Genomic DNA, 26489 nt, shown 5'->3' with positions numbered 1-26489 from the left:
TAGGGAACTTGCTAATTTTTTACACATAAATCAATGATATTAACAAGATGTCAAACAATATGGAAAATATTTTGAAACAATGACAACTATTTCAAATAATGCTTGTGTACAGACCGCAAAACAAACACATATATTCAAAAACATAAAACCTTCAACTGCAATGCATATCAGTCAAAAGACAAAAGACTATATGTTACATACTGTGTCTTAAGTGCACAAAACTGTATTTAATATTCTTACTTTTAGCTTAACTATATCCTTACAAGAACCTTATCCAAATAGTTATGTCACTAATGGGTTCCATAATGTAAAACAGGGCCTGAAACTTAGTATAAACAGGTGCATTCAATGTATACAGAGCTATATATGGTAACATAGCACCAATCACATAAATTTAAACATAAACAAAACATCAAACAATAACATATAAAAATATTGCATAAGTTACATGTAGAACACATTTGGTATGTACAATATAAAAATATATGTTATAATATATAATCAGATCTAAACAGCAATGATATTTTTTGAATGGCATATTCAAACAATTTTCCTCTTACAAGTCAAAATTATTCAAATTGTTACAAAAACTATTAAAACTTCTGATAGCTGCTTCAAAATGGTGTAGATAAATATTAAGTAGAGTTACTCCAATCAATATATATAACTGTAACACATTTTCATGTATAGTTTCAACCACACATTGGATTTCAGCAAAGGGAAATAACCCATCAATTTTGATTATCAAAGATCCCTCATTGTTCACTTTGCTGTATTGTCTCCCCTGTCTGTGTTTCCTGTGATGACTAGAGTGGATGAGGGAGTGAATCTTATTGGAATGTAACCATCAATGTTGGCACTTACAACACAGGGATCATCATCTGTAAACAAATAAGACAAATAATGAAAAATTTTATGATGATAAATTAAGTAGATGGCTATGCCTGTTTTTTTTAATGTTCCTTTTTATATAAGTCATTGCAGTTCAATTCAAGAGAGAAACTGTTACCTGTTTATAAATTAAGAGTAAAATTATTGAAATTATGTAATCTTCCTAAACTAAACAAACACTTAATTCTAAAGGAGTTTGGTTTGGACAATTTCACTGTAATAAGGTTAAATATTTTACTAAATATTGTATTAAGCTTTTCATTTGCATTCTAAAGATTTTTTTCATACTATTTGTAATCTCAATTTTTCAAAATTAATTTGAAATCTTAGCCTGATATAATTTGCAGAACAAAATGTTACAAGTTGTGATGAATCAGAACTTACCAATAAATATCTCTAATGTTGTAAGCTGGAATGCTGTTTTCACAATTTCATATTGTAATCTTCCATTATCTAACAGGAAAGATTTTTTCTTTGTTTCCATACCAGGACATTTACAATGTATTTGTATTACTTCTGAAAATAATTAAGAAACACATTTTGATTAAATAAAAGTACATTTGAATAACAGCAGTGGTTTAACATTACACAAAAACCTAGACATCATGAAGTCAACATGAAGTCAACAAGAAGTCTTTAACAAAAGATAGGTGTCTTTACAATCTTTTTACTAAATACCATCCAGCTTTTTTTTCCTTTCTTTGTAGATTTTAAAGCAAAAGTATTTTTACAGAAATGACTCTGTTGTGAAATGAATAACTGTTATACATTAAACATGCACATAGAAGAGTGTAATTAAACGGTTGTTGTTTGTTTATGTTTTACATATTTGTTTTCAGTTCATTTTTTGTACATAAATTAGGCCATTTGTTTTCTCGTTTGATTTGTTTTACATTGTCATTTTGGGGCCTTTAATAGCTGACTATGCGATATGGGCTTTTCTCATTGTAGAAGGCGGTTCAGTGACCTATAGTTGTTAATTTTTGTATCATTTGGTCTCTTGTGGAGAGTTGTCTCATTGGCAATCAAACCACATTTTCTTTTTTAAGCACACATAAGCAATTTTAAGTTCTTAGAATTATAGGATTCTACTGCAGCAGACAAGAAATAGTTAAACTAAAACAACTGATATCAAATTACCTGGTTGACTCTGTGACTGGTATTTTGTAATTATAGTAGATTCTTTGATAAGCCTGAAAATTAAAAAAAATATATCATTTCCAGAAATTCAAGATCATATTACAAAAACATACTTACAATAAATCTAAGTCATACAATATTATGTTACAGGATCTAAAGGATCCCACTTATCTAAATCGACTTAAACAACAATCATTATTATCTTTAAACTGTCTTGAACATTTTAAAGACCACAGTCATCTTAAGGTAGTACTCAACACCTTGACTAAAATTAATTTGGCACGTTTAATTTTCATGAAATTTTGACAAAATGTTTACTTTGACCCTTTGACAAACATATACATTGTATATAAAATTTCAAAAAATTTGAACCAACCTCTTTATCAGAAAAATTTCTTTGGTTTCATAGCAATTTGACAAATACTAATTTTGATCATTCAGAAGCTTAATGTTTCCTTAGCAATGCAATGTGATTAAAACATTTAGCTGATTTTTACAGACTTATCTCCCTGCAGTGTTAGGTACCACCTATTAAGGAAGTACACCACTAATTCATGGTCCCATTACTTTCTATGTTAAATTCCTCCATTTCAACCAGGCACACCTCTTTCATTTTAAGTTCAAATAAAGTGGCAATCATTGCATTTCAAAGCAACACTTTATGGTGTCTTCTACTGAAAAAATCAACATACCTTACATGGCATATAAGAAAGAACTGGTTCCCGGGACTTCGGATGTACCAAAACAGGTACTTCAGATCTGACAAACAGACTAAATGTACCCTCTTTTTAAAATTTGGTGCAGTTTTTTTAATATTTAAAATTAAAAGTCCAAAAGTGTTCTACAATGATCACCAGTCCTTTAGCTTTCATTTGATGCCAAAAATACCTAAATATCCTACATATTTTGAAAGTTACACTCATGCGTAGGAACTATTTTGCGTTAAATATGTACTACTTTCTGGTATGTGCTTTCTGGCCGGGCCCGAATGAGTGGTGTTACACCATAAGATATCTTGCGACCTTTCATTAAGTATCATTTATTCCAAAACTGTCCAAGTGTAAAACCAAAATTATTCTGAAAACACTTACTTGTCTACAGTTTAGGAGGGTTATTACAAAATAGCAAATAATGCCTGGAGATTATCAAAAAATTATCCTATCATGAAGATTAATCTTATTTATAATACTCACTCAGTAAGATGTGATACTTTCATCTTCAATTCTTCTATTCTGTGGTTCTGAAACAAAATTGAAGCAAATGCAATGTATTGTTTTTTGCTAAAATTGATTATCAATTTCATGAAGCTTTGCATATTAAAGATACACTGTACATATACAATTAAAATAAAAAAAAGAATAATTGAATTTAAAAAAATTCTTTAAGCTAAAATGGAGACATTTCATAAATTATGCCACTTGAAAATATCATACTTTTCAAGAAGAGAGATTTTTTATTCATTTACTGGACCAACGATGGTTAAAAAAAAAAGGGAACAGAATCAATGTCAACTTCCCTTTCTTGAAAGGAGACAGACCTCAGAAAAAATTGCAACTATAGTTTGGTAACTTTCTATCTAGGCGTATAAACCAATGATTGACAAGTGTGTACGTTTTTGTTAAATCAATATTAGTATGTTTCATAATGTCCATAATTATTGACAACAAGTATATACTTATATTTTCCCCAATTACCCTTGGAAATATGTAAATAGATTTTGATTTTTATATCAAATATTTTTTTGGAATTATTTAGATTTTCATAATATCATTATTAACAGTTATTTATAAACAAGCGTATAGGTTTAATAATGACTAGTATATCATTATTGGACACACAAAACAAAGATGTATATTACACCTGATAGTTTAAAATAGAATGTTACAAGCTATTGGTCATGTACACTGATCAATACCCTGAGAAAGTGAAGCGATGCATGAACTTGCATTATGAAATTGTGTAATAAGAGTTTTTAAGCCGACAGGAATCGCTTGAATACCAGGATGTGTCACCTCATAATAACTCTGGGAATAATTCCAAGAAAAGAGATTTTAATTCATTTACTGCACTTACAAGTTTATCAATCTCAAGTTGCATCCTTTCTTCTTTTGTTGAATCTACATTTGTTCCAAACGATGTACTAGAGGTTGCCATAGATATGGCAGAATCATCAAGACAGGTTATAACCTTTGGCCTATGGACTGGTTTCTCTTCAACATCATGTTGATCATTTACTGGTTTTATTAACTGATCCGTTATAGAGTCATGAAAGGATGTATCTATGTTATTCTGAAAATACGGAGTTTTAGCAGAAAATTCTGTTGTCTCAGTTTCAAGTTCACTCCCAGAATTCCCTGAACCAGTCAAGTCTTCAACTAATGATTTACCTCCCTTAGATTGACTTCCTAATATAATATCTCTTGGAGATGAATCAGTGGAATCCGTTTTAGAGAAATCTTTGAGTTCAGTGACTGTTTCTTGTTTCCTTATGAGAAGATCACGATCATAATTATCAGAGGAATCATTTTCAGAATGTTTTTCAGTTTGGTTTCCATGAGCAACTGCTTCTTTGATATTTTCTGGTATGTCAACTGTATCTGAAACCTTTTCAGCATGTTCTATTACAGATATTGAACTCTCTGACTCTTTAAATTCCAACGATCCCTGCTCTTCTTTGAGGTTCTTTAGTACATTTTTATCTGTAAAAGGAAACAAAATCATTTATTATACCTCAGTTATCATTTTCTATATAAAATAAGTACACAATATTTTCACTATTTTGCAAATAACAAGCTTTGAACTACTGGACTGGTCAAAAAGTTCCAACTATTGGACCTGGGTGAAACTATTTGACCGCAAGCGTCATTATATCTCATAAAACCATAATAACAATATATACTTGTCACAACTTACCTTTAAAGACAAAAAGCTGTCAACCGTCACGTTACAATTTCTTGTTTTTTATATAGATTTAACATTATTTTTTTTCTGTTTGAAATGTTTAACACTAGTCATTTTCATGCCCTTTATAGCCTGCTGTTAGGTGTGAGAAAAGGCTCTGTGTTGAAGGCTTTACATTAACCTATAACGTTTTATACATGGTGACTTTAATGGAGAGTTGTCTAATATTGGCACTCATCACATCGTATTATTTTGATATATATATATATGTAACATACCAATTGTAAAAGGAAAGAATTTCAATTTTATTTCCATAGCTGACCCTGAACTGGATGTTAGAAAGGCTGAATCTGAACTGGCTCTTCTTCCTACTGCTAACAGGATACCAGTCTGGTTTGTAAGGGGAGGTAACATCTGAGAGATTCCTTTTGGTCTTTCTTGTTTGTCAAGTTTCTACATGTATTGAAATAATATTGAGATACAACAACTTGTTTTAAAATGAACATAATCAGAAAATAATCCTGGTGTTAAAGACATTAATTTATTTAATGACATCTATTTGTATGTGAGAAAAGGATTGTGAGTATAAGTGTTAGGGTAAGAATACCTTTTAATGTCAGGCATCCAACTATCGTTTTTGGCTACCATTGGCATCACATTGGTTAAAATTCTACTGTCATTCTCAAAATATCATTATTCAATTCAATTCAATTCAATTCAAAGTTTTATTGCCATATAAACTATACAGTTTTTGACATATAACAACAACAAAAACAAATAAAGACAATAACTAAGTAACTCAATATATATACACAAATTCAGGTAAATATTAAAGGGTTTGTGATTTGTCAGAGGTCTCAAATAATTATTGTTACTGTTATTTTTGGATTGAACTAAACGTGATTAGTCAAAATCTGACAATTTTATTATTGTTTTAAAGAAAGTGTTCAGTTTATCATCATGCACCAAAAATTACCATTAAAGTCATTTGACACAATTTTTTACGGTTTTTGTCATGAAGATATCCCCATTACTACCCTCAGTTATGAGACACATATTTTGACAAGTTGGATATTTTCAAAATCGTATAAAACTTACGACTTCTGCTGTTTTTGTTAAGGCTGATGTTATGCTGCCATTTTGAAATGTAAAAACTTGCAATAGATTCTGTGTATTACTGCCAACAACAACTGATTTTATGTTTGGCTGAAAAAGAAAAATAATATTTTTCAAATACAAAAATATATATATGGATGACTGATGACAATGTGTATTAAATTGCCATATTTTGATTGGCTGATACGAGGATGTTAATTTATTCTATCACATGGCTGAGTAGGTGACAATTTTTTTTAATGTTACCCTCTTATCCAGACCAATCAAAAATCAATAATTTAAAGGACAATGAATTGAATTTACATAAAGTTATAAATACAATACTTAATTTCTACATTTTGGCTCATATTTTATTATTTGACCGTCAAAATAAAAAAATAAAACATTTTTGTTGTTTTTTCTCACACCCACGTTGATATGTATGTGATGTCATAGATAATACTTTAAAATAAAATTAATCTGTAAAGGACAATAATGATAGGACATTCAGTATAATAAATTAAATAACACATAGCTGAGAGGGTGATAGAGCAGATTGGTACCCCTTGAAAAGGCATTGTCAACATTGGCTTCGTTTTCTTATAAATTGTTGTACTAGTCAATTTTTAAATTAATATGGCATCAAGAACAAAAAGCCATTTCACAAAAACCAATGTCCTGACTTAAAGTTATTAACTAGTTTCTTATTTTGGTTACGAATAATTTCCATTGAACACACAGTCACACAAATAAACTAAAATAATTTGTAATAGGCACTGATTGATGTTTTTTACTTTTTTATGTTGTTCTTTTGTTGTAAAACTTAAGCTGTTGTTTTTTTGTTTTTTTTTTGTGTAGTTAGGGTTTGTCTCATTGACATATATCAATATCAAAGTATCTTTATATTCATATTTACACAAAACTTTACACTTACGATATAAACTAAGATTTTTATATAGATTAGACCGTTGGTTTTCCCGTTTGAATGGTTTTACACTAGTAATTTTGGGGCCCTTTATAGCTTGTTGTTCGGTGTGAGCCAAGGCTCCGTGTTGAAGGCCGTACTTTAACCTATAATGGTTTACTTTTTAAATTGTTATTTGTATGGAGAGTTGTCTCATTGGCACTCACACCACATCTTCCTATATCTAAGAGTTCTGGTGTAAGTATTCCTTTGATCCCTGTCATAGAAATGCTACAAGGATCTTTACACAAAACTTTACTCTTACGATATAAACTAAGAGTTCTGGTGTAAGTATTCCTTTGATCCCTGTCATAGAAATGCTACAAGGATCTTTACACAAAACTTTACACTTACGATATAAACTAAGAGTTCTGGTGTAAGTATTCCTTTGATCCCTGTCATAGAAATGCTACAAGGATCTTTACACAAAACTTTACACTTACGATATAAACTAAGAGTTCTGGTGTAAGTATTCCTTTGATCCCTGTCATAGAAATGCTACAAGGATCTTTTTCATCTTCTAGACTAACTGTCACCAGCTGAGTTGTAGATTCAATGTCAAAATGTGGATTTCTGGATAAACTGAACAATGCTTCTGTTGCAGATACAGATTTCTTCGGTGAGATTATATCCTCTTGTAAACTGTTTGTGTTTTCATTTAAATCTGAAAGTATTTCATTATGTCAATAATTAATACCTTAATTAAAATGAATAACTTTATATTTTGATTTAAATTTCTGAATATATAAAAGTATTCACACTTCAATACAAGAGGATGTTAACATCAGAAATAACAAATCCAAAGACAGTGTTAAAAATCAATGGCTCTTGTAGTTATTTCTTTTTTGAATATACGACATTTACATATTTACTTTTTGTTTCCAATGTAAACAAGATGGCTGCAATCAATAACACAAACCGGCTGGATGTTAAAAATATTTAATTTTACTTAAGTTTATTCTACAATATTATAATGAACACAAAGCATTCATTTGAATGATAATAAGATATTTCTCCAATTATTTTTTTTATGAGATAGCAAATTTCATGGCCTGAGTCTTTGAAACCGTTAAAGCATTGCTGTGAGCTTAGCATAGTCAAACAAGAATGTGTCCCCAGTACACGGATGCCCCATCCGCACTATCATTTTCTATGTTCAGTGGACCGTGAACATGGGGTTAAATCTCTAATTTGGAATTAAAATTAGAAAGATCATATCATACAGAACATATATACTAAGTTTCAAGTTGATTAGACTTCAACTTCATCAAAAACTACCTCGACCAAAAACTTTAACCTGAAGCGGGACAGACGGACGAACGGACGAACGAACGAACAGACGGACGGACGGACGAACGGACGGACAGACCAGAAAACATAATGCCCATAAATGGGGCATAAAAAGTAGTTCCATCTCAAATTTTAAAAAGTTAAAAAAAACAGGGAGACTTCAGAATGATTGTGTCAAATCATGATGTTAAGTTTTCTGTTAAAACATTTTATTATTTTAAGATAAATTATCTTCTACGTCATACGTCTGGAAAATATGGCCAAAATAATATGCTTGTTATTATCTCCCCTAAAACTATTAGTGCAGTCCTAAAGCCAAAGAACTCTATCAGGAAGCTCATAACACAAAAATTTACCTGGAACCACAAAAGTGTCCTTGACCTTACAAAGACTTTCCAGAGGCAATTCAGCAGCACATAATACTATACTATCTGATAAAGACACAATGGAGGTCACACATCCATCTAAACTAAAAAGAAACAGAATACAAACAAAAGGTTAGTTAAATAAGGGTGTGCATATTTTACTTAGATAGCCTCCTTCTATCCATAATGGTTTTAAATGTAATGTAGAAAAAAAGATTCATAAAAATCACCATAAAAGGGCAATAAATCCAATAAGGAATTATCTTAGCAGTTCCATGGACCAACAGTACAAGCTCTTTTTATCTTAGCCAGATTTTCTCTATAATAATGAGTGATGTCTTTTAAACATAGATGTGTATTGTCACACTAGGGGTGCAGTGTTCTTAAAATTTTGTTGTGTTTTTAATATTGTCATGATGCACAAACATTTCTTGCAAAATCTTGATTCTTGGTGTGGCATACTGCTTTTTAAACTTTCTAAAAGTTTATTTTTCTTTAAATATCAATATGTACTTTTAAAATCATACATCATGGTGCACTGTTATAAACATCTCTTTCTGCTTATTCCTCAAACTGTACCTATTGTACATGCCAATTCTGATGAATCTACATTAAATATATAGACAATAATAGTGCATTGACTTGACATATCAAGGATATAAGTGAGGCTTAGAAACGGGGAAATCCGAATCCTTATATCGTAGATATGTCAAGTCAATGTACTATTATTGTCTTTATACTGCAATTAAAAAAAACATTTTCAATTGTTGTTTAGTGTGTTAATGTTATTTATTTGATTTAAATTTTGGGAAAAATCCCCCTTTAAAAAAGGCCTCATATCATACAGGCAGAGAAATATACAACATGATGAAATGTACATCATTACCTGTTGAAAACCGCAATCAATGGTGAAAGAATTCGTTTGTTTACAGACTAATCTATCAACAATAAACATAAAACATAATGATTTATAGGTTGCAAACAAAAAATATTAATAAGTGAAATATGTTTTCCCAAAAATTGTAAAAGAAACAAGTTTGATTCGTTAAAAGCATCGTTGTTTACATTGGAAACAAGAACAGGTTGAAGAGGTCGTATGAATAATTAAATATAATTTCAACAATTTCTATTTAAATATTCATGAGGTAAAAGTGATATCAGGTCAGTGACTGTATATGACATAGAAATATACAGTCAAGGCATTTTGACTGCTCAAATAGAATGAGTGCAGTATAAATTCCAATATAATAATTTTGATTTAAACCCTAACCCAAAGCAGTAGATCATATGTGTTTTTTTTTTACATTTGCCTTCTTTCACTTGAATATTAACCATTTTGTTATGGTGTACCAACATGCAAGTTTATAATTAGATGAACATACAACTTGTAGATAAGAAAACAATTGTGAACAAAGAAACTTACTTAGGAATTCTCCATACTGCTGACTTATAATCACTTATAGTGTCATCTATATCTGGCCAGGAATACAACTGTAAAAGTAATATTAATTAAACATTTCAAAATCAAACTTTTAAAACCTCTTCTTTAAAAACAGGTAGTTGCTTGGCTTTAATCTACCTTTTACCAAGTATAAGGTACAAAGTTGAGCAAATGAAATATAGGAATGATTTTAAAAATGCAATGTACAAATAGTTCCTCTACATAGCTGTAACAATTCAAATTTAAATAGACAAGAATATTTCCCAGTTTTTCAGGGTAAAAGCACTTTTTATATACTTTTGAACTTCTGAGATCCAGTCCAGAATTTAACATAGAAAGCAAAGAAGTCATGAATAAGAGTTTAATATATTAATAGATTAACAAAAATGTATATCTATCTGACATCTATACTTCACAAGTATTAAAACATTATTCATATTCTGAAATAGCTGACATTTTTAACATATTCTGATATATATCAGACTGTACACAATTTTAAGCATACTGTAAATTTAAAATTCTATTCTTGTTCAAAACAAAACTGAATGCGAGATTAACACATGCCATTTCATTCCGAGTTTTGTCATCATTATTCCATAAAATGAAAACATATGGCTGACTCTGATAGAAATCAACCTTATGCAAATGAATACCAATACTTCTGATTGAAAATATTAAATTACATTGTAAATGTTTGAATATTGAGTTGATACGGAACTTTAAAACAGATAAAAAAACATCGTTTTTGTAATTGATAGTTCCAAAATGGATTAAAATCATATATGCATGTACATGTATACTTGCACTTACATATGGTCGATTTCTATCTGACACAACTCATATCATAAGTTTCTGAATAAATGGAATAGGATTTAGATGAGTTAAAGGAGCTGGTATCGTTAAAATCAAAGTGCTTGTAAGCACTGAACGGTAAAGATTGCTTCAATTTATTAGGAAGGGGGGGGAAGCAAAATTAAATATTGCATTTTATAAAGCATTGGTTGTACCAGTATTTGATTTAACAGTCTAAACAAAGAAAGATAACTACAATCAATTTTTAAAGATGGCCACAGACCACAATTAATTCCTCTATCAGTTCTTTATAACGTTTTGTATCATTAAAAAAATTGCACCATGCACTTTTGTCAAATTTTTTGTGTGTGTAATGTATAGCCTTAGTCCAAATATATATCCAAAATTCAGAAAGATTGAAACAATCACTTTTACAAATTTAGCCAATACACATCCATACCCCTATTGACAAGTCAAGAGATGTTCCGAAAACTGTAAATATGACCTTTTTGCACTTGGCCTAATCACTCATTCCATATCAAAATCAGTTTAAATACAACATCCAAAAATTTATTTCACCTCTCTTTTTTCATTTCCACCCAAAAAAATCTAAGAAATGAGTGAGGAAGGGAAAGAAAAAAAAATAAGGAAAAATACACTCTAATTAAAAGGAACTATATTCGTGGACAACGAAAAGCGGGGTCATTAATTGTGGTTTTGGGCCTATTAGGGGCCTAAAACTTGACCAATTCTAATAAAACTTGGCATGATTTAAGCTTAGTATATTATAAAACAGTTTACAAAGTTTCAAAGCCATATGATAACAAATAAAAAAAATGTGGCATTTTTTATATCTGAACTTTGGGTGTAGAATTGTGGCGTTGAATTAGAACAATTTCAACTATCAAATTTGAGCTTCTAAAAACCAAAAGATACCAAAACTAAAACTTTTTAATGTCTCTATGTATAAGTTAACATCTATTTAAAGCAACAGATAGCATACTTCATGTAATCAGACTTATGAAAAATGGCCAGAAGTTAATTTTATATGAGCCTGTGCCAAAAAATAGAGGTTTTCAAATAAAGTGAGGCCTTATATCAAATGTAATATTTTTCACTAACCACAATTTTCTGAAGTTGTTAAGTCATCAAAATAACTTTAGCATGTTATAAATGTACTTTTAATGGTAATATAAGTTTCAAATAGCATAACACATGTGGATAAAATGGTCTTTAGCAATGTCAAGCTTAAAAAAACAGGTTGTCAATTTAGGCCGTTCCCCACATTTGCATATTAAAAAGCATATAAATGATATGGGAGATGGAGATATGCTTCTTTTTGCTTAAATTAGTGCTGAGATATGACAAAACATGGAGCCTGAATGTAACAAGACTATCACTTTCAACTATATATGTAGACAGTATGGTCTGATGCAAAGTTTATCAACTTTACTGTTTAAAACCTGAATGAAATTTCAGCCTCAAAAGGCCAATATTTTAACCACTAGCTATCCAACAGAAGAAAATAAAGGTAGTCTGTGAAACAGAAATGGTTAAACAACCAGTAATAAGTGTTTTTGATATAGATTCAGTGCAATCTGTTTAGGAATACAACTTTTAAGTGCATAGAACTTCACATTTCACCTGCTACGTATACTGACCGTTAGACTTAGACTATTAAAACAGCACATTTTGCACTCTTTTTATGTTTTTATCTACTTTTTTTTGTGTTCAGAGTTCACAAATGAGTAAAACAACTAGAATAAATACCACAAACACAAATAGATATCAGAAAAAAACCTGTCAGAGAGAAATTAAGCATGCTGTTTTTGCAAAAATATTGAAAAAAGTTAAAAAGCTACATTTTAGTCATTTAACCTGAAAAGTGACTTTTTCACAAAATTTCTATCAAATGAAAGTGAAAATCATTTCTTCTCATGTAGTTTGACAAATTAATACCAATAGATCATTCAGAGAAGATGTTAAAGTAAAAATTCAAAATTTGCTGAAATGCACCTCTTAGGCCACAGACCACAATTAATTCCTCTATCAGTTCTTTATAACGTTTTGTATCATTAAAAAAATTGCACCATGCACTTTTGTCAAATTTTTTGTGTGTGTAATGTATAGCCCTAGTCCAAATCTATATTCAAAATTCAGAAAGATTGAAACAATCACTTTTACAAATTTAGCCAATACACATCCATACCCCTATTGACAAGTCAAGAGATGTTCCGGAAACTGTAAATATGACCTTTTTACACTTGGCCTAATCACTCATTCCATATCAAAATCAGTTTAAATACAACATCCAAAAATTTATTTCACCTCTCTTCTTTTATTTCCACCCAAAAAAATCCAAGAAATGAGTGAGGAAGGGAAAGAAAAAAAATAAGGAAAAATACACTCTAATTAAAAGGAACTATATTCGTGGACAACGAAAAGCGGGGTCATTAATTGTGGTCTTGGGCCAGATACTTTAACAATGACATCATTAAAAGTTTTAAAAACAGATATTAGATTCCTGCACCTTGCAAAAGTTATGTAATTTTCTTGACAAGTGTAACATCATTTTGTACCTTGAATATCTAAGCATATATTACATCCATAAATTTCTGGAAATAATCATGGGTAATATGTAATTGTACAGAATGTTATGATCAATGCACTATATTTTGTGTATCAATAAGGTAGTGATCTGACTTGGAAAATTTTGATATCAAGTCTGTTTTGATTGCATTTCATGCAATCTTTACCTAAAAAATGTGTACAAGCTTATTATGAAAGTTTTTAGGAATAATTGCATTTCATCACCTGCATAGCATGCTATATTTGCACCTAAATGTTACAGTAATCAATCAACCATCAACTTGACATCCCCAAAGAGTTCTTACTTTGTCATACCTGGAAATATTTTTCAAAATTTTATCACAGATCAATGAATAAAATCTTACCAGCAAACATGCACCAATACACAAAACTAATTTATTTCCATCATCTGTCCAGGTACCACATCTTATCTTCTCACTGAAACAGAAAGTACAAGTATATTATGCGGGTCTGCAGTTAATAAAATCCAAATGGTTTAAAAAAGAAATAACAATACTGTATTCTTAAAATAGCTATCATCATTAATTCTTGATTTGACTGTTGCTATTGTAGTTTTGATAGCAAAGCTGAGCTAAGCCAACACAATGGATATTTGCAACTGTCAAATTCCAATTAGGCCACTCAAAATACAGTATTGTATCATTGGCGGATCCAGGGGGGGTTCCGGGGGTTGGAACCCCCTTTTTTTTTTTGGCCGATCAATGCATTTGAATGGGGACGTATAGTTGGAACCTCCTTTGATTGCAGAAGATTGTTGCCAATGAATCAACTTGAACTTCAACCTAGGAATGGAAGTCAAACATCTCCAAATGAAAAGTGGTGTATAATACAACATCTTCTTTTTTTTATATTACATGTCAAATGTCATATTGTGTTATGAGAATGTTCTTTGATAAAGATTTGCCATCTTTGAAAAATCTAGAATGTCAGAAAATATTTAAAAGATTTCTATCATTTCAAAAAAAAAATTAAAAAAATATTGAAAAATTATCAGTCATTTATATTTTCAAATCTGAAAACAAAAGACAGTAGGGAATAGTTCAAAACCTTTATTGATAAACGATATTTGGAACTATTTTTAACTGTATTTTGTTTCCAGATTTGAAAATATAAATTGTTTTGTATATTGATGCATGTTTGCTGGTAAGATTTGTAATATAATTTTGAAAAAGGACAGTTATCGTCAAATTTATATACATAATACAGGAAAAATTGGTTTCTAAAATGCAACCGTTTAAGAGAATGTTTTAATATAAAGTGTTGTAATGTAGCTTTCAAAAATTTATTCCACATATTCCTTTCTCTTGCCTGCAATTGCTACTGTCGGTGAAAAGGTTTAATGTTGACTACCATTCCATGAAGTTAGTGATGTCTTAAATTTTTGAACCTCCAAAAATGTAAGGATGATTGCCAGTATAAAGGAGAACAAGATAAAACATATTTTCAAAATTTTGTTTCAGATATTACGTCTTTTAAAACCATTGTATTTTTGTGTTTTGTTGTTGTTTTTTTTTTCTTCAAATGAATATCCATCTCAAGGATTCCTCGTGTATACTACATTTTTATTGATCTGAGAATTTTTTATAGAAAGGTTAATTCATTTTAAACATATCATATACTAACGTATGGTAGACTTTTGTATGTAATATAAATCTTACTCTTCCAGAGGAGAGAAGGCAAAAGTTCCTTTATCATCTGTATGGTGAAAGAAGAAACTACATTGTTGTTTAGCTAAAACACATAAAATATCTCTATCTGGATTCCATAAACAACCTAAAAAATAAAATAAACTAGTTTTGTTTATTACTTATAACTTAAAATCTTCTTTATTTAAATTCCACATACATATACTGTTAATTCAGAAATTATTGTGTGCATTTATTATTGCCATTTTATTATTTTACACTAAAATTTCATTTTTTGCGATTTTCAGAAAATTCCTATTAATTGATATAAAAAAAATTCATCAGTTTAAATTATTGTGATTATAACCCTGTTGCATTTTTTCGCAATAATTTCAGAATTTACAGTAGACATTTCTTCTAAAATTTGTTGTGACTATTTAAGCGTTATCCTCACATTGGCTCCCAAATAAATATATCATGTGGGTTTGAGATCTTAGTGCACAATAAACTGTTAAAAAAAGTCAATTAAGTATTAAATTTCAAACTGTGTACCTCAAATAACTTTACCTACCAGTTCAATAAAATATTTGTATCACAATCTATAGCAATACTTCCATCAATACTTTTAAAAGAGATTTAAAAGTGTACTACCATTACCAGTATGCATTTAGATGTTACAACCAGTACACAACTTAAGTGCCAGTCTTTCAAGGTCATGTTTTTCTCTGAATGGCAATGACGTCTTTACACTAAATCCATTGAATGTATACTGATTGATATTTTAGTTTAAGATACATGATTTTTTTCTTTAGTTGTTATTGGCTTTGAATTAGCTGTCAGTAACTGGGTGTACTCTTAGATGTTTCTTGGGGGGTTGTATAAGTTCTCTTCTGCATCCACTCTGTTTTTTTGTTAGACATATTTTTATTTGTTTGTATCTGATGAGTTAAGCCTTTTTCAACTGATTTTTATAGTGTTTTTTTTGTTGTTGCACTGTTATACCAGTCCATGATTAGGGGACGGTTCAGCACTCACAAACATGTTTAACACTGCAATATTCTTTATGTTCCTTTCCCCAAGTCAGGAGCCTATAGTTCAGTCAGTGGTTGACATTGGTTCATGTGTCATATTTGTTTTGTAAATTGTTTTGTTATAAATTAGGCTGTTAACTTTTCTCAATTGAACGATTTAATGTATTTCTCATTGTAGAATGCCATATGGTTGCCTAAAATTGCTGACATCCACTTCATTTGAACTTTGTTGAATAGTTGTCTCCTTGGCAAGAATTATCTAGATAAATTTTGGTTAGAATGATAGCATATTATTGAGTTATCTCCCCTTAATTTAATCTGAACTTAAACTAATGTAAAGCTGAGTGGGTTTTTATTTGTCTTATTTTCACCCCTACCTGATGCTTAGGAAGATTGGCAATTATCTACCAAGTCTACACAATAAAATCATCATATATTTAGTTTACCTATTTCTTTCATTTTAAATAAAATTACAAGATTTGGTTTCCTTTAAATTGTCTTTTTTCATATTTCCTTCCTTCACTAACCTTGTTGAATGGGTTGTACATTGAGCTTTCTAACTAACCTTGTGGAATTGGTTGTACATTGATTAAGCCTTCTAACTAACCTTGTGGAACTGATTGTGCATTGAGCTTTCTAACTAACCTTGTGGATTTGGTTGTACATTGAGCTTTCTTACTAACCTTGTGGAATTGGTTGTACATTGAGCTTTCTAACTAACCTTGTGGATTTGGTTGTACATTGAGCTTTCTTACTAACCTTGTGGAATTGGTTGTACATTGAGCTTTTTAACTAACACTGTGGAAATGGTTGTACATTGAGCTTTCTAACTAACCTTGTGGAACTGATTGTACATTGAGCTTTCTAACTAACCTTGTGGAATTGGTTGTACATTGAGCTTTCTAACTTGTTTGAAGTTAAGTTTAGGTACCACTCCATCCACTTTCCATAATGATACATGCTGACTGTGAACTACAGATAAATAACAGGTACTAGGTCCAATATTACTGCTCCAGTGTACTGACAGGACATCATGTCTATACAAAATAAAATAATTATATATGTATAACTGGTTTTGAATTTATACTCTAACAGATATAGGAAGATGTGGTATGAGTGCCAATGAGACAACTCTCCATCTAAGTCACAATTTATAAAAGTAAACCATTATAGGTCAAGGTTCAGCCTTCAACACAGAGAGCTATAAATGGCCCAAAAAATTACTAGTGTAAAACCATTTAAACGAGAAAACTAATGGTCTAATCTATTTAATAACGAGAAATCTAAAGTATGTATTAATTTTCTATTGATTTGTTTGACTTGTCAACTCTCGAGTGAAAAAAAAGATGTAAAGGGTTCCATGAAATTGCTGCTGTCAATTTAAACATGTTATATAGACTGCCTAAATAAGTGTTTATAAGTAAAATAGATTTTTTTGTTTAAAAAATTATTTTTTTCTTCTTTAGTTGATATATCTAGATCTTGAAATGCAACATTTTTTTTTAATTTGCTTCATCTTTTATTGATCTTTTATTAACTTGGTTAAAATTTTGTAGGCATCAATAATTTTGTCAAACCTTCATGGAATTTTATGATGAAGCTTTGGCTTTTTTTTTTTTAAACTTTCAACTTTTACCATAGACTGAACCTAAATTTTGACACTGGTTACGAAGCATACCACTGCTGACAACCTGACAAATATTGAACAATCTTCCATGACAGGCTAGACAAAAAGGTTTAAACCTTATCATATGTACAGCTGTGCGATAGACATCTAGCTAAGAATTGTGCTCAAACAAGTCTAGTTTCTGTGGGTTGGGAGATTTTCTAATTGTTGAAGATATGAATTTTGAGATGAAGAAAAGCTTTTGGTATTTGACAAATTTATGCATATAGGGATTTTGTCTGCTCAATTAATAAACATTGACCGTATGTATACATTGATATTCCTCTGATGATCAATCACATTTGCATTCTATTAATATAGGCAGAGTTAAATTAAAATCTTTTTAATAATAAATGAATTCAATATTTGCAACACTGCCAGGTAAAGTTTTTTTAACTTGTGATTGAGTTTATGAATTATATTTTGACATGTGAAGAATGACCGAGCTAATCGTGCTATTTGTCAGGATGTAACACTTTGTCAGATGATCAGGAAATAGTTTCACCTCAGAAAACAAAAGTCCAATATGATTCAGTAATAAACTATTTACACATATATGTTTTACTACTTCATCATCTTTAATAAAGTACTCTTTTTTCGTTTAAATTCATAGACTGATTGAAAAGATATAAACTTTGTATTTTGATATGTAAATTAATAGCCTGGATAATTTTTCGGAATAAAACTGAATTTGTTGTAGACAATAGCTAGGTTTATGTTATTCATTCCAAGATAGACCAGTTTTGAAAGACATTGAATTGAAAGTCTACATTTAATTTTTCATATTCATAATTCTTCACAAATTTTCAATAACCATGATAAATCAAAAAAACTGGAATTAAATTTCAAAATTGATTTTATCTCATTTACATCCTATATATTTTACTGTTCAATTCAAAGTTAAATCAAGTTTTCAAAAATCCTTTTTAAAATTGTTAAAATTGTTCAAATGACTACAGAATTTTAAGCAGATTATTTGACATTCCCTAGTACTTACTGGAACTCTCCAAGCTTCAGTGGTGAATTGTTTTCTACTTGACCATCAAGTAAACTGATGTTTTCCAGTTGAATGGTTTTCCCAATAGACCACACTAAACCATGCTGTCGATGAATAGCTAAAAAGACCCAACAGGTAGAAGACAGATAAAATTAACTAGAGGCTCTAAAGAGCCTGTGTCGCTCACCTTGGTCTATGTATAAAAGATGTGGTATTATTGCCAATGAGACAACTGTCCACAAGAGATGTTGTCTCATTGGCAGGGTGAGCTAAAAAGCATTGAGAGATATAATGGATATATGTTCAACTAAGCAAAATCTCAAAGACAATAAACCATAACTGAGGGGGCAGGGTCAAATAATCTCCATGGTAATGAGATGTACCAATGTTAATACATGTACAGCTGCATACCACACATCATAGACCTACCACTAGTGGTTCCCCATAAACCAACCTAATCACAAACTAATACATGAAAACTGTAGCAAAAGCTTCAAAGGCTTTAAAGCCAATAGACCATGACTGAGGAGGCGGGGCCAAATACTCTTCATGGAAATGAGATATATGCCAATGCTTATACAACTGCATACCAATTATCATTAATTTACCACTAGTGCACCATGAACTGACATAAGCAAAAGTTTCAAAGCCAATAGACCATGACTGAGGAGGCGGGCCAAATACTGTCCATGGAAACGAGATATATGCCAACACTTATACAACTGCATACTGATTATCATTAATTTACCACTAGTTCCCCATTAACTGACCTAATCACAAAGTAATACATTTGTCCATGAAAACTAAGCAAAAATTTCAAAGTCAATAGACCATAACTGAGGGGTCAAGGTTAAATAATCTCCATGGTAATGAGATGTGCCAATACTAATACAACTGCATACCAAATATCTTTAACTTAGACTTGTGGTTCACCGCAAACTAGACCTAATCACAAACTTATACATTGAAAATGAAAATAACAAATTTGTGATTTGAAATAACATACAATTAAGATTTATGCAAAAAACAATAGGGCTAGAACAGCCAAGTGACTTGGTTCCTGAAGCTTTCAACTGATCATCATGATCATAGGGTTGCTATGAAGGTTATCTGACATGATAATTGTAAGTATATTTTTGTTGTAACTATAGCAGATATCTTCAAATCATAGATTGTGCTAATGCGGCGTAAAGCAACCAACAATCAATCAATCAAATCATAGATACATAAAGGCAACAGTAGTATACCGCTGTTCAAAACTCATAAATCCATGGACAAAAAACAAAATTGGGGTAACAAACTAAAACTGAGGGAAATTAAATTAAATATAAGAGGAGAACAACGACACAACATTAAAATGTAACACACACAAACAAAGAAACGGACTAAGCATTAGACAAAATCCTATGAGAATAACAACTATAACATCAAAACCAAATACATGAATTTGGGATAGATAAGTACCATGACACATCTTATAGTAATGTGAATTCACACTCAAATATAAGAGAAAACAAAGGACACAACGGAAACACAACTTTAAAATGTAACACACACAGAAACAAACTAAAATATAACAATGGCCATATTCCTGACTTGGTACAGGACATTTTTAAAGGCAAAAATGGTGGGTTGAACCTGGTTTTGTGGCATGCCAAACCTCCCTCTTTTATGGCCATGTGAAATATAACATTAAAATGACAACACAACATTACAGGACTACAATATAAATAAATAGGAGAACACAATTGACAAAGAAACACACGAATAATAGCTAACAAAAGGCAACAAGTTTAAAATTTTTAATACACCAGAAGTGCATTTTGTCCACACAAGACTTACTTACATGTGCCATTAAAACTAATACACCTTGTTGCTATTTGTTCGCCATTACTGGACATCAAACAGGTTTCCGTAAAATTTTGACTTCATAAGTACGGATTCTCAGGTTGTCTGCATGTCGATATTGTAAAATATCAGCTGCAAGTCACAATATGAAGCTTTTCGTTTTATAGTAAACACACTTTTTGTCGAGTGAGCGCAGCGAAGAAGATCAAAAAGTCTTCATATTGTGTCTTTTTAATTAAGCAGCTGATATTTTACAATATCGATATGCAGATAACCTAGCTGATAATCAATTTATTGAGCTGTCTTTGTTATTTTTGAAGTGTTTTCTTAGTTTTACCAGCTACTGGAGGATGACTGAGTTTGAGTCAAACTTATCAATGCCAGTTCAAACATTATGATGTCGCTGATATGTCTGGGTCAAAGTTATTAAGGCTGTGTCAATGTATTTGACTTCACAAAGCTGTGATATACGCAATTTTATTTAGAGCTGATAAGGGTGATATAGACAGCGCTTACTTGGGACGACTGATAATACAAAATGTCTGACACCACAATGGAAAAGTGATTGTTGTATCGAAGTCAATAAATTTTTTTTAGATCAATGTGGACCGATTCTCAGGTCAACCAGGAATAGCGATAAGGTGTATCAGCCTCAGCAAGGAAGTATTATATTGACAGGAACTGCTACGACCTGACTTCAAAGTTTCATCTGCAATGCTGCGGGCAATTTGATGACATGTTAGTTAGCATGAATCATGGCACGTTATTTACACATCAGCTTGTATAATTTTTTCTTCTTTCTGCTGTATTTTGTTGATTGCAGGTACTTGCTCCATTCATTTCTGTATTTTAAACTGGAAATTTCTACTTTCCAGGTTTAGCCAGTAGCTAAACCATATATATTATGTAGATTAAAACTGACGAGGAAAGGTAACACACGGCCAGCGAAAGCTCTTTTTTTGAGAGCTCAGGTGGTCGTGTGGTCTAGCGGGACGGCTGCAGTGCAGGCGATTTGGTGTCACGATATCTCAGTAGCATGGGTTCGAATCCCGGCAAGGGAAGAACAAAAAATTTGCAAAAGCAAATTTACAGATCTAACATTGTTGGGTTGATGTTTAGACGAGTTGTATATACATTATGTACACAGCCATGTATCACTATCATTGATGGCAATCCGATGGACACATCTGTTGTAGAGTTGTCACTGACTCAGACGTACTTATAAATATAATTATTTTCTGTGACTGTATATTACATTAATTTGTAGGATCCTTTACTATAGATAATTTAGCTGATCTGTAACAATAACATCTCCATGCCTTATATATCATGTACTGTAGTACGCAGCTAGATTAAAACTGACGAGGAAAGGTAACACACGGCCAGCAAAGCTCTTTTTTTGAGAGACCAGGTGGTCGTGTGGTCTAGCGGGACGGCTGCAGTGCAGGCGATTTGGTGTCATGATATCTCAGAGTATGGGTTCGAATCCCGGCGAGGGAAGAACCAAAAATTTGAGAAAGCAAATTTACAGATCTAACATTGTTGGGTTGATGTTTAGACGAGTTATATATATATATATATAGCTACATAACGTATTTAGATCTCTGTTTTTTTCTACTTTCTGCTGTATTTTGTTGATTGCAGTTACTTGCTCTATTCATTTCTGTATTTTAAACTAGAAATTTCTACTTTCCAGGTTTAGCCAGTAACTAAACCATATATATTGTCGCTGGGCTTTTAAAATGTTGTAAATTACAAATTTTTCAAGAAAAAAATTTCTCACAAACAGGCTTTGAAAATTTTGGCAAAATGCATGCTTCCAAAATGTCGTATGTGAACTTGAACATTTTTGTAAATAGCAGTGAAATAAAATCGTTGACATTTCTGGATTATCCAAGAACTTAAATTATTTTCACAGAAATAAAGAAATGTACAATTATTTTTTTCCCAAAGCCATTCTACAACGATTTTCAAGTTTTCATACCACATTTTGGAAGCAAACTTTACAAACAACTGACATTGGCAATTTTGTAATATGTCTTATTTCACACATTTTGATTGGTCTAACTGCATGCTATTTTGTTATACCAAAGATTTCTTCGAATTCCCGCCCAGACCATTGATGTCAAAAAGTATTTTGAGCCAAAAAAGTCATATACATGTACGACATTTTAGAAGCCCAGCGACGACATATTACTCGAAACTTCACAGCTTTAATATTTTTCAAATTTACTTATTGTTAACTGGCAGTAAATGGAACACACCTTAATCACAATTTAAACTTAACCGACAAACTAATAAAATAATGTCAATCACAGTAATTCACTATTTCAAATCGTTGTATAATAATTAATTCTGGGCCGATTTTCACTTTTTGTGCAGCAGTCGATCTGTTTAAATACATTGTTTACAAATAAAGGTCTACCGACTCGATTGAAATTAGTAAAGGTGTTTTTAAAGTTTTTCGATAGTTAATAATGTCAAGCTGTCTCGATAAAAACCATATGATTAATAAGAAGTATCTCTGGTCAATTTATGACCACAGCATCGCAGATAGTCACAAACGAAATTAACGACACCGTACTGTTATATAGATCGAAGGGTCCGAGGGGACATGATTGAGACATACAAGATACTAAATGGTAATTACGATCCAGAAACGAGTTCACTCCATAAATTAATTTCAAGCACTGAAAATAGGCATAGCACAAGAGTAAATAGTAATAAAATCATTTACCAACGATTCAAAACAAGTCTGAGGAAAAACAGTTTTTCTGTAAGAATAGCCAAATTATGGAACAAATTACCGGATAAAGTAACTAAAGCGCCATCTATAAACTCATTCAAAAATAGACTAGATAAATACTGGGAATACAAAGAAATCTATCATTCTGATTATCAAGCTGAATTAACCGTAAGCAGCATCAGAAATAATGGAGACAATAATCAGTCTGGTAAGAGGAACCGTGAGGATCCTGAACCGGAAAACATCATTAAGTATCGTATAAGTAAGTATTAATTAGACAGTTTCCATATCTTTTCTACAGAGCTACACGGGATATAAATAAGTGCTAATTAATAGTTCATGTTCATATAATACTTCCATGGCCTCAGGTATTTTTCAAATCTATATATCTCATCAAGAATGATACTGATAGCTAGTCCGAGATTACTCTGACGTCCAACGGCTGTTTTGCCAGACAAGCTGGGGCCGTGGGATCCCATATCAAAAAGTGGATATTTGCCCACCCAAAATAGATGCCACGGCCCCAGCTTGTCTGGCAAAACAGCCGTTGGACGTCAGAGTAATCTCGGACTAACTGATAGCTATCTTTTAAGACAAGTGTCAGTGAGGGGTACTCAATGCCTCAGCTGCTCTACCACAGAAAATGTCTTACAGTGTGTCAATGTTTTTTGTCAAAAAACAAGAAATTCTCATTACTTAGCATGCAGTATACTGATTACTTCATAGTCTATAGAAACGTGTTTCACTTCCCTGTCCAACAGTGCTGTTTTAGAGCCAAATTAAGAAAATCATATTACATGACAACATCTCACCTTCATATAATAAGTTGACATTTTGTCCTCTCACACTGACCCTTCCTAATTCCATTGTTATTAACCAAAAAATCTACTATATTTCTCTTGTGACTCTACTACAACACTCGCTACAGCAAGTTACAAAAATGTGTTTTGGATAAATAGACTGTTAGCACCTCCAACAATGAAGAGTTTTGAGTTGATTTTGGTGGAAAATTTAAATGCTTTCGCGTCGATCCGGCCCCACGTCGATCCGGCCCAGGTCGATCCGTCCCACGTCGATCCGGCCCCAGAGGCGGATTTAGGGGTGGGGCCCAGGGGGCCCGGGCCCCCCTTTTTTGGGAAAAAATTTGGTTGCTTATAATAGGGAATCACTGAAGCGTGACTGGAGCGGGCCCCCTCTAAGGTCAGTCAGTGGGCCCCCACTTATGAAAATTTCTGGATCCGCCACTGGGCCCCACGTCGATCCGGCCCAAATGTAAAGTCGATCCGGCCCCAATAAAAAAATATATTTATAAGGAATAGAAATAAAGATATATATTAAAGTAATTCATAAATGTTTATGATTTTTATTATAATGTTAAAGGTGTAGAGTGGGGTGCTCATTTTCGCCATATCTTTCCATGTTTTCCACAGTTTATGTTCAGGTCTATATGTTTTTGAAGTATACTGATATTTCTATATGAAGATAACTTCAAATGCAAAATATTCGTAAGCTTGAAAACATGTTTGTTTGAAAATAATCATCTGAAAAGTTAGATTAAAGAGTGTTTGAAATCACCTGATGTTTTGTCAATGGGGGACACATATTCGCCGTTTTTATACATCTATTTAAACCCGAATAACTGCAGCTTTGAACAATATTTTTTCGGTAAACGGACAGAAAGTCACAGGACAAAAAGTCACAGGACATAAAGTCACAAATTTGGTAGGACAAAAAGTCACAGGACAAAAAGTCACAAATAATTTTTTGACAAGTGTTTGAATATATAAGAGAAATATCTTGAAATATTTACTTTTTAATACATATATTCATATCAAAGTTAATGGAATTTATCAATTTACTTGAAAAATGAAGATTTATTTTATTTTAATCATGCAAAGGACATATTTCTTGGCACCATGAAGCCATTTGAGTGCCAATCTACTTTGACATTTTGTTTTTTTAACAATTATTTGATCATCTTTGATATTTTTTTGATAAATTTTGCTTACAAAGTTAGTTAATATACAATACATCAAGAAAAATACAAAAATGTTTTTGTAAAAATAATCATTTTTTATTCGAAGAAAATAATCAGAAAAAATGAATTGTGACTTTTTGTCCTGTGACTTTTTGTCCGTGACTTTTTGTCTGTGACTTTTTGTCCTGTGATTTTCTGTCCTACATTATAATTACTAAAGGGAGTTAATCATATCATAGAAATTGAATATATTATCTATTTTGTTTCTGAAATTTCTAAGTTTACAAAAATAACTACTTATTTCTTCCTATATTTTTAGGCTGATCTCCCATTTGCTAATTTAAAGTTTGAAACAAGACTTTTAAAGGGTGTTGCTAAACCCATCTGTGCTATACTAATTAGTGGCCAGCTGCGGATTTTTGTTGCTGTGTTGAAGACCCATTTGTGGCCTTGTATGGACTGTTTTCTATTTGGTGTGGAATGTGGATATACGAATATTAATAAAACATAGTAACGGTTTCATAGGCGGATCCAGGGGGGGGGGGGGGCCTGCTCCCCCCCCTTTCGTGGGAAAAATTTGGTTGATTATATAGGGAATCATTGAAGCATGACTGGAGCGGGCCCCCTCTTAGGTCAGTCAGCGGGCCCCCCTTAGGAAAAGTTCTGGATCCGCCACTGGGTTTCAATTCATTCCTTTTACTAGCGCTTTCCCATATATTTAAGGTAATGTGACTTGTAGATGTTATACAAAACAATTGATTATACATTCTTTGTATTACAGAGATTAATTGTGGAAGTATATGATTCCAAATACCGAATTTCTACCAAATGTTGTATTTTATAGCCAGTGTTTTACAGCAATATTATTACTGAAACTAACTGGTTGAAGAATTGACTTTCATATCTCTTTTTTATCTTGCATATTTTAGGCTGTACATGCATTTTTCTAATTTAAAGTTTGAAACAAAACTTTTAAATGTTTCTTTCTTTTTTCTTTGTTATTCTGTAAAGTTTCTTTGGTTGTACTTGCACTTCCTTTTGATAGCTATTATTTGACATTTTAAGAGTAATACCACCAAATTATATATAGCACGTCACATCCAGTTGCA

The 26489-nt window shown here is 31.5% G+C and overlaps 1 protein-coding gene across 2 annotated transcripts; it reads right to left on the bottom strand.

Moving 5' to 3' along the window:
- Positions 1 to 24362, bottom strand: LOC143049999 (WD repeat and coiled-coil-containing protein-like). 2 transcript variants are annotated; one of them, XM_076223787.1, is made up of 15 exons: positions 24215 to 24362; positions 18809 to 18926; positions 17019 to 17182; positions 15148 to 15262; positions 13834 to 13906; positions 10070 to 10137; positions 8638 to 8750; positions 7435 to 7655; positions 6031 to 6138; positions 5211 to 5385; positions 4105 to 4730; positions 3225 to 3271; positions 2032 to 2084; positions 1276 to 1407; positions 1 to 881 (listed from the first exon to the last, which is right to left on the bottom strand). In XM_076223787.1, exons 1-15 carry the CDS (start codon positions 24267 to 24269, stop codon positions 763 to 765), a joined length of 2187 nt encoding a protein of 728 aa, XP_076079902.1. In that variant the 5' UTR covers positions 24270 to 24362; the 3' UTR covers positions 1 to 762. The 2 variants fall into 2 exon arrangements, with proteins under 2 accessions (XP_076079902.1, XP_076079903.1); XM_076223788.1 differs by lacking the exons at positions 17019 to 17182; positions 18809 to 18926; positions 24215 to 24362 and adding an exon at positions 16829 to 16940.
- Between the last annotated feature and the right edge of the window lie 2127 nt (positions 24363 to 26489).

The sequence above is a fragment of the Mytilus galloprovincialis genome, chromosome 10 (genome assembly GCF_965363235.1).
Source record: "Mytilus galloprovincialis chromosome 10, xbMytGall1.hap1.1, whole genome shotgun sequence".
NCBI classification, from domain to species: domain Eukaryota; kingdom Metazoa; phylum Mollusca; class Bivalvia; order Mytilida; family Mytilidae; genus Mytilus; species Mytilus galloprovincialis.
This window is presented reverse-complemented; position numbering and strand designations above follow the sequence as displayed.